Raw genomic sequence first — 14,064 nt, forward strand, 5'->3', positions numbered from 1 at the left:
AAATGGATAATAACATTAATAGGTAGAGTCAATGCTGTAAAAATGAATATATTCCCTAGATTACAATACTTATTCCAAACATTACCAATACAATTACTGCAGAAATTTTTTCAAGAGTTAAATAAATGTGTGAGGAAATTCCTTTGGAAAGGTAAGATGTCAGGAATATCATTGGAAAAATTGACATGGAAATTTGACCTAGGAGGGTTACAATTACCAAATTTTAAGAATTATTACAAAGCAAATCAACTTAATTTATTGCATTTTTTTTTGATGAAGATAAACCGGCATGGATTAGAATAGAATTAGACAAAATAGGAAAAAAATATACCAGAAGATTTTATATATAAATGGGAATCTAAATGGATACGGGAAAAGAAAGAATCTCCTATACTAAAACATTTGATTTAGGGAATAAGATAAATGATGATGAGATAAAGAAATCTTTATTAGCAAAGAGACCTTTAATTCAAAATAAACATATCCCTTTTACAATGGATAATCAACCTCTATATAACTGGTTTCACAAAGGGCTTAGATATATAGGAGACTTTTGAAGGAGGTATATTAATGTAATTTGACCAATTAAAGAATAAATATAAAATATCAAATAACACTCTGTTATTTCCAATGTACACTTGATTGGTCCTATTCTCACGTCTTATCCTCTTGCTCTTCACATACTTGTGGAATGCCTTGGGGTTTTCCTTAATCCTGCTCGCCAAGGCCTTCTCATGGCCTTTTCTGGCTCTCCTAATTTCTTTCTTAAGCTCCTTCCTGCTAGCCTTTTGGCTCTCTGTCATTGCCTAATTTTTGAACCTTTCGTCAGCTTTTTTTCTTGACTAGATTTTCAACTCTTTGTACACCAGTTTGTACCCTGCCATCCTATCCCTATCTCATTGGAATGTATCTATGCAGAACCCACGCAAATATCCCCTGAACATTTGCCACATTTCTTCCATACATTTCCCTGAGAACATCTGTTCCCAATTTATACTTCCGAGTTCCTGCTAGATAGCTTCATATTTCCCTTTACTCCAGTTAAATACTTTCCTAACTTGTCTGTTCCTATCACTCTCCAAGGCTATGGTAAAGGAGATAGAATTGTGATCACTATCTCCAAAATGTTTATGTACAGTTTTTCATATATTCAATTGTATTTCTTTATTTTTCTATAAATGTCTGCAAGAAAATGACTTTAGTATGTGGTAACATGTACATACTTTGATAATAAATTTTACTTTGAGTAGATGTTATCCTCTGTCTTGGTCAGTGTTTAACCTTAAATTAATATTATTATCCATGCTGTTTACAGGATTGTACTGTGTGTGCCAGGCCAGCACCACACACAATGCAGTAGTGTTGGGCTAGTCTGCTGGCATTGTAAATATTATCCGTGCTGTGTAACTGCAAGTTGAATGACTTCACTCTGTATCCATCTGCCTGAATAAATCTCATTTCCTACCCTTGTTTTCAGGTGAGGAAGCACTCCATGAATACCTCCGAACCAAAGCTGTGACAGTGGAGTATTAGGCCCTCGTTTCAACAATGTCTTCATTTCCACTGGCCCTTTGGCTGGACATCAGAAGAGAACTTGAGGACTCTACCAGTGTGTAACAAACTCAGCACATACAAGCAACTGTATCCTCTTGTTCAATGTTCAAAAACTACAGTTTCTAGTTGCAGCTTAGCTTGTACCCGAACCTTGTGTATTGTGCACTGGGTTACAGTTGTAACATTCGGCTTCTCAGTGATGAAGCTATGATGAAGCGTCTTGAGTCCCACTCACTGGAAGTTTGCTTTGATTGGTGATCTGGCCATTAATAATGATGTAAATTGTTGCAGTTTCATAAGATCTTTTCAGATGAAAATTATGTACATATCAATTCACAAATCAATGTTTGGCAACATTTAGAATTTTATTTTTCAAAATTCCTCGTATTCCTTGGTGACTAAGGGTGGTGATATGGTGCAGTTGTATCATTGCAGTTGGAATGTATTCATCAGCAAGAGAACAGATCAGACCAGCTGAGCAGTAAATAACTGAAGCAACTAAAGAGAGTCATTTGCTAGTTGCTGGAGTTTTAACTATTGAAAGGAAAGAAAAAAGGGAATTGAAGCTCAGTGGTTGAGGCTGTGGCTGAAAGCTGATACAAAACAAGCTGGCTCTGTGCGTTAATTTTTGGGCAAACTGAAACGATCTGAGCCATCCAGCATCTCAAAATTATCTTCTACCTGCCATCCTTTCAGTATGTAAATTAATAAATGTTTAAAAAGTAATCACTTGGTACAGATAAAATGGCTGAAACCGGTACGTTAAGTTATAACCAGTTATAATGCAGGGAAATGCTTGCTCTGTTCAAATGTTGCTTTTAGATTCATTGGATACTCACAATGAAGTGCCCTTAATTTTGATTTGTCCTAGCAAGTGCAGAAGACACCATGATCTATGCACATAAGCTTCAAATCAGAGTAACTGTCACATTCTGTACCTCTGCATCTGAGCACTTGCCCGCTCTGGGAGCAGAGCTCTGAGGACACAAATGGTGATTATAACTATATAGCCATATAACAATTACAGCACGGAAACAGGCCATCTCAGCTCTTCTAGTCCATGCCGAATGCTTACTCTCACCTAGTCCCACTGACCCGCACTCAGCCCACAACCCTCCAATTCCTCCCCTGTCCATATACCTATCCAATTTTGCTTTAAATGACAATACCAAACCTGCCTCTACCACTTCTACTGGAAGCTCGTTCCACACAGCTACCACTGTGAGTAAAGAAATTCCCCCTCGTGTTACCCTTAAACTTTTGCCCCCTAAGTCTCAACTCATGTCCTCTTGTTTGAATCTCCCCTACTCTCAATGGAAAAAGCCTATCCACGTCAACTCTATCTATCCCCCTCATAATTTTAAATACCTCTATCAAGTTCCCCCTCAACCTTCTACGCTCCAAAGAATAAAGACCTAACTTGTTCAATCTTTCCCTGTAACTCAGGTGCTGAAACCCAGGTAACATTCTAGTAAATCTCCTCTGTACTCTCTCTATTTTGTTGACATCTTTCCTATAATTCGGTGACCAGAACTGTACACAATACTCCAAATTCGGCTTTACCAATGCCTTGTACAATTTTAACATTACATCCCAACTCCTGTACTCAATGCTCTGATTTATAAAGGCCAACATACCAAAAGCTTTCTTCACCACCCTATGCACATGAGATTCCACCTTCAGGGAACTATGCACATTCTTCAATGCCCTACCATTTACCATGTATGTCCTATTTGGATTATTCCTACCAAAATGTAGCACCTCACACTTATCAGCATTAAAGTCCATCTGCCATCGTTCAGCCCACTCTTCTAACTGGCCTAAATCTCTCTACAAACTTTGAAAACCTACTTCATTATCCACAATGCCACCCACCTTAGTATCATCTGCATACTGCATACAACAATATTGGACCCAGTACAGATCCCTGAGGCACAACACTAGTCATCGGCCTCCAACCTGACAAACAGTTATCCACCACTACTCTCTGGCATCTCCCATGCAGCCACTGTTGAATCCATTTTACTACTTCAATATTAATAACTAAAGATTGAACTTTCCTAACTAACCTTCCGTGCCCAAATGTAATACATGATTATGTATTACAGTGAATGTAAAATCTGATGTCTACATCCAGTATGCATCTCTGACAATAATTGCATAGATTATTGAATTGTTTTGTTGATGAATGTTTGGTTCATTTGTATGTGAAGTGCTAGGCCAGTACTGTACCTGCCTTATTGGTCCGAATACTCATTGGAACCCAGCAAACAGCAACAGGTGCTGCAAATCTGAAATTTAAAAAAAACAGGAGATACTGGAAACATGGTAACACTTGGACAGTGTGTAAGGCAAGAGAACCAGATTACTGTTTGGGGTCAGTGCCTTTCATTGAACATGATAGCAGATATGGGGAGGGCGTGGGGAACAGAGGGAATGTTATGCTGGAGCATGGAGCTAGAATCCAAGTGACAGCAGAATTGTTGGTGTGGTCTGAGATGTTAGACTGTATTCACTACTCTGTCACTATCCCCAGAGCTGTGCAACCAGGCACTGCCTCTCTTGCCTACAGCTGTGATTTATTCGGGTGGGGTGGGGTAGGCTAATAAGGCAAAAGTCTTGTGGAGTATTCCATTCTTGGTTGATAGAAAATAGTGCAGGAAATTCACTGACCCAGTGTTACTTGCTGCCGGTGAAATGGCGAGGGCTGTTACCTGTTCAAATGGAGCCAGCTTCCTCACAAATGCAGAGAGACCATCCTCTACAGCAGGGAACTGTGCACGCCTCGCCAGGACTCTTCCAGTGACCTTTAATGTATGCTTCAAATTCTATTGTGAGAAGTTATGCATCTATGTAAAAAAAATTACAGTCCTAATTTAAAAATGCATTGTGATTTTATTTTACTACAAGTAAAGCTTTGCACTGCAAGATTAGTTTTCTGTCGGGTTTTGACTCCATGCTGTGTTGTGTTGAATGCTTTCTCTCAGATCCATTGTTTTGAGCTGTTGTGTCACACTTGCATGAGCTCCCCAGAGTATGGTGTGGTTAACGGTTGTGTGGAAGCCTAACTAACTTGATCCCTGTTTGATATAATTGCTGCATGGCACCTCTTTGGGTGAACCACACCTCCCTCCTGTAAGTATGGATGTGTTGTTTGTGATTACTGGACTCTGAAAACTCTCACTTGCTCCTCAATCACACTATATTTACATGTGCACAAGAAGAACAGTTTACCTCCTGTCACTGAACTATTCTGACGTATTTTCTAAAACTAATGGCATTTTTATACAGAGATTGACCAGTTAGGTACAATGTTTTATGTCCAAATTCATTATCTGCATAATCATAATTACACTATGATAATACACATGTTAATAGCCAATAGAATTTATATATTAAAGGCATAGAATTAGTAAAGTAACTGACCTTCAAAGTGTCACCCTCAAATTCTTTGCATCTTTGCCCTGTCTTGGTATGCCAAATGGTTTTAATAGAACATAGAATAGTACAGCACAGTACTATTATTGTGCCACAATGTTTTACCGACCCTTAAACCCTGCCTCCCATATATCCCCCCACCCCAAATTCTTCCATATACCTGTCTAGTAGTCAGCTACTTGTCAGCTTTTATTTTTATTAGTCTGTTTGATCATGGCTCTGTGCTGGAAGGAGTTCTCCAGGGAGCCAGGTTTTTCCCAATATTCATTTCAACCCTGGGCTACAAAGGGTGTGTTGGGATTGATGAGCAAAGGCCAAAAGTGTACCAAGGAATGTACGTCCAATGAGGGATCCTGGGATTGGATTTCCTCAACACTGGGATCCAAGGCACTTTTATCACAGAACAGTACAGTACAGCACCCAAACAGGCACTTTGGCCCACCGCGCATGTGCCAACCATGATGCCATTCTCATCTGCTTGCAAATGATCCATCCACTTTTATTATCTGTTTGTGTGTTCGTCAACATATAAATCCACATGGTCATCAGGTAGATTGTTGATCTATCCGCAGAGTAGCAGTGATGCAGAGTCCCACCATTTGGTTGCCTCTATCAAGGTTGAATAATCTTACCCACGTCGACAATTCCATCGACAGAGTCCCCACCCCCTTTGTGCAAGGGGGAATGAATACCTATCTGTGAGGCAGGATTCTCAGTCACTCTTAGTCTCATCAACCGACACAACCTCAATCCGGCCTTTCCGCTGCTGATGGGTTGTAGGGAACTTGAGATTTGCTTCTGTCACTTCCCCAAGGGACTCAGTGTCCGACTCAGAATCCTCAGACATCAACTCTGCTCCACTATCACCATCCACTTCAAAGAGAGAGATGTTCTGGAAGGGCAGTGGGAAGAGGAATTAATACAGCAATAATGTACTACTCAGCAGATACAGAGAGCAGGAGCTGGGGAGATGAAGGGAGGGAGGGAGGTCAGTAGCAATTATTCATCAGGGCCCAAAGAAGTCCTGTCAGAATAACATGGAGACAAAGCTCAGCAGAGTTTGGGAAAGGAAGAGTCACATCAGAGCAATGAGGGAGTAAACAACAGTTTGGGAAGAGCTGGGGATAAGAGGGTTAAGGCATGGTTCAATATGCCTGTAGCCAGTAGTCATGGAACACTACCACACAGAAGCAGGCCCTTCATGCCAAAATACCATTCTGCCTAGCCCCATAGATGCATTCGGACTGTAGCCCTCCATACCCTTCCCATCCATGTACCTATCCAAATTTCTCTTAATTGTTGAAATCGCACATGCATCCACAACTTTTGAGGGCAGCTTGTTCCACTCTGAGTGAGGAAACTCCCCCTCTTGTTCCAATTAAGCATTCTACCTTTCACCCTTAACCTATGCCCTCTACTTCTAGTTTTACCCAACCTCAGTGAAAAAACTTGCATGCATTTACTTTACCTGTCTAATTATTCTGTATACTTCAATCAAATCTCCCCTTATTATCCAGGGAATAACCTTTTCCTTTATGTCAGGTCCTCAAAGTCCTGGCAACATTCTCGTAAATTTTCTCTGCACACTTTCAACCTTGTTTACATCTTTCCTGTAGGTAGGTGACCAAAACCGCACACAATACTCCAAATTAGACCTCACCAACATCTTATACAACTTCAACATAACATTCCAACTTTTTTACTCAGTACTTTGATTTATGAAGCCAAAAGCTCTCTGTATGACATTATCTACCTGTGGTGCCTTCTACAAGGAATTACAAATCTGTATTGCCAGATCCCTCTTCTACATCACTCCCAGTGTCCTATTGCTCAATGTGTCAAATCTACCCTGGTTGGTCCTCCCCAAGTATAACACCTCACACTTGTTTGCATTAAATTCCATCTGCCATTTTTCCAGCTGGTTCAGATCCTGCTGGGAGCATTGACAGCCAATAGTCACAGAACTCTAATCAGAGAGGCAACGATCTACAACCACACTCTGCCTTCTGCTGCAAAGCCAATGTCTAATCCATTTTCCTACTTCATCCTGAATGACAAGTGACTGAACTTGACCAACGTCCCATGTTGAAGCTCATCAAAGTCCATCACTGACTTTCTTTTATTAACTTTGTTAACCTCCTTGTAAAACTTGCACGCCCTTACACACATAAAGCCATTTTAACTACCCCCTTAATCAGTCCCTGTCTATCTAAATACTTGTATATCCAGTCCCTTAAAATACCTTGCAATAACTTGCCCACTACTGATGTCGCTTATAATTCCCCAGCTTATTTTTAAAGACTTCTTTTAAACAACAGAACAACATCAGCTATCCTCCAGTCCTCTGGCACTTGGCTAAGGATGTTATCTTTGTCAGGGCGCTTCCAATTTCTCCCAGAAGTTCCACAGGAACACCTTATCAGGCCCTGGGGATTTATCCACCCTAATTTTCCTCAAGACAGCAAGCACCTCCTACTCTGTAATCCATATACGGCCCACGGCCTCACTTCCATAGACTCCATTTCTGTCTCCCAAGTAAATACAGATGCAAAAAATCCATTTAGGATCTCCCCCATCTCTTTCAGCTCAGGCATAAATCTTCAAGACCACAAATTTTGACCCTTGCTATCCTTTTGCACTTAATAACCTGTAGAAGCCCTTGGGATTCTTTTTCCCCTTGCTTGCTAGAGCAACCTCATGCCTTCTTTTAGCTCTCCTGATTTCCTTAAGTGCTCTCTTGTATTTCTTATACAAGTACCTCATTTAATCTTTGCTGCCATACCTGCTATGCACCTCCTTCTTCTTAACCAGGGCCTAAACATCATAAAAACCAGGGTTCCCCAACTTTTAGTCTTGCCTTTCATTCTGACAGGAACACACAAATTCTGTACTCACAAAAACTCTGTACTTTCACTTTTGAAGGCCCCCCACTAACCAAGTACACCTTTGCTAAAAAGCAACCTGACCCAATCTACCCTTCCCAGAACCTTTCTGATACCATCAAAATAGGCATTTCTCCAATTTAGAATCTCAACCCAAGGACCAGACATCCTTTGCCATTACGATCGCTAGATCCAAAGTGTTCCCCTGCACCCACTATTGTCACTTGCCGTCTCATTCCCGTATCACACTCTCTCCAGCTAGGACATCTACATGTTGATTAAGGAAAGTTTCCTGAACACATTTGATGAACTCTATCCCATGCAGCCCTTTTACAATATAGCAGTCCCAGTCAAAATCACCTACGATCATAACCTTTTGTTTTTTGCAACAGTCTGTGATCTATCATTTTGCATTGGATGACTGTTAGGTGGTCTTTATTATAGTCCTATTAACGTCATCTATCTCTTATTGCTAAGTTCCATCCAGATAGCCTCAGTAGACAGGTGTTATGGGTGCACACACCCATGATACACCACAATACACATTCTGCACCAACAGCACTGCCGGGATGCCACACTAGCAATTTACAGCTTGGTTATTGGAGTTCAGAGTTCAATTTCAACATCATCTGTATGGAGACTGCCATTCCTCTCCGGGGCTTTCTCTGGATCTCAGTCCTGTGACGTACCGGTTAATAATGTAAATTATCCCATAAATTGGGGATTTCTGGGCGATGTGGCTTGAAGGGCCAGAGAGGCCTATTTGGCGCAGTATCTGAATAAACACCGGACCTCTCATCTTTCTCTGCTCTGGCAAATGAACAGTTGGGATGTTATGGTGAGGTTGTATAAAGCACTGGTGAGGCCAAATTTTTCTGCTCACCTAACTATAGGAAGGATATCAGTAAGATTTCTAGTGTGCAGAGAAGACTTACTAGGATGTTGCTGAGTCTTCAGAAGTTGAGTTACAGGGGAAAGACTGAACAGGTTAGGACTTTATTCCTTGAAGCGTAGAAGAATGAGGGGAATTTGATAGAGGTTTACAAAATTATGAGGGCTATAGACAGATTAGTAAATGCGAATAGGCTCTTTCCACTTAGATTAGGAGAAATACGAGAGGACGTGGCTTTAGGGTGAAAGGGGAAAGGTTTAGGGGGAACATTAGGGGAAACTTCTTCACTCAGAGAGTGGTGGGAGTGTGGAACAAGCTGCCATCTGACGTGGTAAATGTGGGCTCACTCTTAAGTTTTAAGAATAAATTGGAAAGATACATGGATGGGAGAGGTCTGGAGGGTTATGGACTGGGTGAAGGTCAATGGGACCAGCGGAATAAAGTTTCGGCACAGACTAGAAGGGCTGAATGCCTTGTTTTCTGCGCTGTAGTGTTCAATGGTTCTATCGTTGCCATGCTCAGGCCAGGATCCAAAATGCAGGGTATAGGATCCAGCTACTTCAGCTTGATGTAGTATTATTAGCAAATCACAGGCTCGGTCCCCTTACCCCACAAAGCCCCTCACTTACCATTTCAATAACCTTGTCAGGGCAGTCATCCACGTTCTCAATATCAAAATGGCTCTGACCAGTTGTCTCCATCTGTCTCCTCAGCTCCAGGTTTGCATGTGCCATCTGTGGCAAGAAAGCCTGCAGTCTGTCCAGTACTGGGGGCAAAGCAACACAACAACACTGAAGACCCGGTCAGACACCTCAGTACATACAGCTAGATGTCTCCAGTACAGCCAACGCCCCTGGTACACAGTCAATGACAAAACCTGTGATTATATTATTACATGATGTATCTTACTCAGTTACTTCCCAATTGTGCTTCTAATGCTTTGAGCTCAATGCGTGAACCAGACCCCGACAAAGTGAATAGGTGTCGTTTGCAGCTGCTCACCTCACTAAGCTAACAAATTCCTGTAGGGAAATGCACTGTTAACCCACAGGGTGCTGGTCCATTTCTACACCTTCACCCAACACTAAATCTCTACACCACTACAGGAAACACCCAACTTCTCAACTCTGTCACCAATTCCCGTGATTCATTCCAATAAGAACACTGTGGCTCCTACTTCTATGTAAGGCATTTCAATATTCCAGTGACATCCCCAACCAAGTCATCACTCTACAGAAGCCTAGAGTCCCACACTATCAGGTTCAACAGCTACTTTCCTTCAACCATTCAGTTCTTGAACCAACCAGCAAAACTCTAATCACAGCCAGAAGGGGCCATGAGAAAGCCTTGGCAGGCAGAATTAAGGAAACCCCCAAGGCATTCTACAAGTATGTGAAGAGCAAGAGGATAAGACGTGAAAGAATAGTACATATCAAGTGTGACAATGGGAAAGTGTGTATGGAACCTGAGGAAATAGCAGACGTACTTAATGAATACTTTACCTCAGTATTCACTATGAAAAAGGATCTTAGTGATTGTAGTGATGACTTGCAGCAGACTGAAAAGTTTGAGCATGTAGATATTAAGAAAGACGATGTGCTGGAGCTTTTGGAAAGCATCAAGTTGGTTAAGTCGCCAGGACCAGACAAAATGTACCCCAGGCTACTGTGGGAGGTGAGGGAGGAGATTGCTGAGCCTCTGGTGATGATCTTTGCAACATCAATGAGGATGGGGGAGGTTCCGGAAGATTGGAGGGTTGTGGATGTTGCTCCTTTATTCCAGAAAGGGAGTAGAGATAGCCCAGGAAATTATAGACCAGTGAGTCTTACCTCAGTGGTTGAGAAGTTGATGGAGAAGATCCTGAGAGGCAGAATTTATGAACATTTGGAGAGGTATAATACAATTAGGAGTAGTCAGTATGGCTTTGTCAAGGGCAGGTCGTACCTTACGAGCCTGATTGAATTTTTTGAGGATGTGACTAAACACATGATGAAGTTAGAGCAGTAGATGTAGTGTACATGGATTTCAGCAAGGCATTTGATAAGGTACCCCATGCAAGGCTTATTGAGAAAGTAAGGAGGCATGGGATTCAAGGGGACATTGCTTTGAGGATCCAGAACTGGCTTGCCCACAGAAGGCAAAGAGTGGTTGTAGACGGGTCATATTCTACATGGAGGTCGGTCACCTCAGGGATCTGTTTTGGGACCCTTACTCTTCTTGATTTTTATAAATGACTTGGATGAGGAAGTGGAGGGTTGGGTTAGTAAGTTTGCTGATGATGCAAAGGTTGGAGGTGCTGTGGACAGTATGGAGGACTGTCAGAAGTTACAGCAGGACACTGATAGGATGCAAACCCGGGCTGAGAAGTGGCAGATGGAGTTCAACCCAGATAAGTGTGAAGTGGTTCATTTTGGTAGGTTAAATATGATGGCAGAATATAGTATTAATAGTAAGACTCTTGGCAGTGTGGAGGATCAGAGGGATCTTGGGGTCCGAGTCCACAGGATGCTCAAAGCAGCTGCGCAGGTTAACTCTGTGGTTAAGAAGGTGTATTGGCCTTCATCAATCTTAGAATTGAATTTCGGAGCCAAGAGATAATGTTGCAGCTATATAGGACCCTGGTCAGACCCCACTTGGAGTACTGTGTCACCTCACTACAGGAAGGATGTGGAAGCCATAAAAGGGTGCAGAGGAGATTTACAAGAATGCTGCCTGAATTGGGGAGCATGCCTTAATGAGAATAGATTGAGTGAGCTCGGCCTTTTCTCCTTGGAGTGGAGGAGAATGAGAGATGACCTGATAGAGGTGTACAAGATGATGAGAGGCATTGATTGTGGCTTTTTCCCAGGGCTGAAATGGTTGCCACAAGAGGACACAGGTTTAAGGTGCTGGGGAGTAGGTGCAGAGGAGATGTCAGGAGATGTCAGTTGTCAGATGTCAGATGTCACTCAGGGAGTGGTGAGTACGTGGAATGGGCTGCCAGCAACGGTGGTGGAGGCAGATACGATAGGGTCTTTTAAGAGGCTTTTAGATAGGTACATGGAGCTTAGTAAAATAGAGGGCTATAGGGAAGCCTAGTAATTTCTGAGGTAGGGACATGTTTGGCACAACTTTGTCGGCCTGTATTGTGCTGTAGGTTTTCTATGTTACTACAACACCAGGATCTCTTAGATTACTTTGCACTAAATAGATTGAAGAATTTTTTGTTCTATTATAGTGTGTTCTTTCATGTTTATATTTTTGTGAATGCTAGTTATCGGATGCTATCTGCCCGTGATGCCGCTGCAAGTTTTTCATTGCACCCGCGTTAGTGCATAAGACAATAAACTTAACTTTACACTTCGGACGGGACAGCGGAGTTCGGGAGCCTGTCCAGCTCGGACTCACCTCCACTTCTGGGAACCCTCTTTATCTTGGGACGGGCAGCAATTCTAGACTGATCGGTGCTGATCAGAAACTTCCGTTCGATTCCTGTGGGCAGATCACATCCATTATTACACTAAAGTGTGCCAGGGAGCAATGGGGAATGAAATCACAAACAAGAGGAATCCAAGCAATACACAAAATGCCGGAGGAGCTCAGCAGGGCCGGTAGCGTCTATGGAAGAGACGCAGTCGACGATTCGAAACCTTTCGGCATCTTTTTTTCCAGATGCTGCCTGGCCTGCTGAATTGCTTCAGCATTGTGTGTGTTGAATGAAAGCAGGCCCTGAGGAGGGAACTCCGGCCTTACCGGATTGAGGATACCGGCCTTCTCTCTCTCCCTCCCCTCCGGACCAACCCCATCTCCTCACCCTCCGGACCGCTAACCGCCAGCAGCTCCGACGAACAAGCAGTCTCCTGCTTCCCACTCCCGCCATCCGCCATCTTTGCCCCACGTGACCCCACAACACGCCACCATCTCCACTTCACGCTATCTTCCGCCCACGTGACCCCGCAGCACCGCCTCCTGCCATCTCCACCCCACGTGATCTCGAAGCGCCGCTCCCGCTACCTTCGCCCCACGTGACCCTCAGCCCCGCCTCCCGCTATCTCCGCCCCACGTGACGAAGGTTGGGCGGGAAAACGATTAGATGTCATGGGAGCAAGTGGTGAAAAGTGAAAAGTTTAAGGGGATCATGAAAGCAAACTTCATTTCAATGTTTAAGATAAGTTTGGATAGGTACATAGGTGGTCGTGTATGGGGACTATGGTCCGGGTACAAGTTGATGGGGGTAGGCAGTTTAAATGGTTTAGGCACGGACTAGATGGGCCAAAGGGCCTGTTTCAGTGCTGTACTTTTCTGTGACTGTGCAAGCAAATTTTCCTGAATGCATTTAGTATTTCCACACCATGGAAGCCTTTAGCACCATATTTTTTTTTACATTTGATGTTTTTTTGAACAAGTTGGTTCAGTAGTTCTTTGTTTTGTGATTGTAGGAAAGACTAATTTCAGGGTTGTACACTGCACATTGTACATACTTGTGTAATAAATGTACTTTGAATCTTTGTAGCAGTCCTGGTGTACTCAGTCAAATGCTGCCTCCATATCAAGGGCGATCACTCTCACCTCGACCCTAGAGTTCAGCTTTCTAGTCCACGTTTGCACCCAAGCTGTGATTAGGTCTGGGGATCAGTGAGCAGTTTATTTGTAAATAAATTACACTGACAGCAAGTGATAGAGACACAAACACAAATGCTGGAAACCCAAAGCAATATACACAAAATGTTGGAGGTCAGGTTGCATCTATGGAAGAATAGTCAATGTTTTGGGCTGAGACCCTTCTTCAGGACTGAGAGGAAAGAGGTAAGTGAGGCGAGGGGAAAAAGGCTATCTGGAAGGTGATAGGTGACAGGTCAAGGGCTGGAGAAGAAAGAATCAGATAAGCAAGGACAAAAGGAAGGAGGGGGGAAGAAATAGGCAGGGGAGAAGTAGTAAAAGGTCAGAGTGGGTAATAGAGGAGAGGGAAGGGGAAGTTTTTATTCACAGGAATGAGAAATCGATTACAGTACCAAGATGGAATATAGGGTGTGGCTGAGGGTGGCCTCATCTTGGCATGTTGGAATGGGAATTAAAATGTTTGGCCACCAGGAAGTCCTGCTTGTGGCAAATGGTGCAGAGGTGTTTGACAAAGCAGTACCCCAATTTACGAGTCTCACCAATATACAGGAGACTGCATCGGAAGCACAGATCACAATTGGCCACCCAAGTGGATTTACAGGTAAAGTATTGCCTCACTTGGAAGACCTATTTGGGGCCCTGAATGGAGCTGAGGGACAAGGTGTAGCTCTTTGGTCGCTTGCAGGGATAAGTGCCTGG

General features: G+C 42.9%; 2 protein-coding genes across 4 annotated transcripts in view; one reads left to right on the forward strand and one right to left on the reverse strand.

Annotated features, from left to right (window-relative positions):
- Positions 1 to 4,487, forward strand: part of LOC140738538 (mitochondrial 10-formyltetrahydrofolate dehydrogenase-like) — a 139,105-nt gene extending 134,618 nt beyond the window's left edge. For both annotated transcript variants that reach the window (XM_073065937.1, XM_073065938.1), the window contains one exon: positions 1,478 to 4,487. In XM_073065937.1, coding sequence (XP_072922038.1) covers positions 1,478 to 1,533 — 56 coding nt within the window. In that variant the 3' untranslated portion in view covers positions 1,534 to 4,487. The remainder of the gene's footprint in view (positions 1 to 1,477) is intronic.
- A 980-nt stretch (positions 4,488 to 5,467) lies between these two features.
- nopchap1 (NOP protein chaperone 1) lies at positions 5,468 to 12,696 on the reverse strand. Of its 2 annotated transcripts, none has more exons than XM_073065942.1 (4): positions 12,560 to 12,696; positions 12,154 to 12,237; positions 9,396 to 9,532; positions 5,468 to 5,884 (listed from the first exon to the last, which is right to left on the reverse strand). In XM_073065942.1, exons 1-4 carry the CDS (start codon positions 12,630 to 12,632, stop codon positions 5,705 to 5,707), a joined length of 474 nt encoding a protein of 157 aa, XP_072922043.1. In that variant the 5' UTR covers positions 12,633 to 12,696; the 3' UTR covers positions 5,468 to 5,704. The 2 variants fall into 2 exon arrangements, with proteins under 2 accessions (XP_072922043.1, XP_072922042.1); XM_073065941.1 differs by having other exon boundaries at positions 12,499 to 12,674.
- Positions 12,697 to 14,064: the final 1,368 nt, after the last annotated feature.

Source organism: Hemitrygon akajei, chromosome 14 (genome assembly GCF_048418815.1).
Source record: "Hemitrygon akajei chromosome 14, sHemAka1.3, whole genome shotgun sequence".
NCBI classification, from domain to species: Eukaryota; Metazoa; Chordata; class Chondrichthyes; order Myliobatiformes; family Dasyatidae; genus Hemitrygon; species Hemitrygon akajei.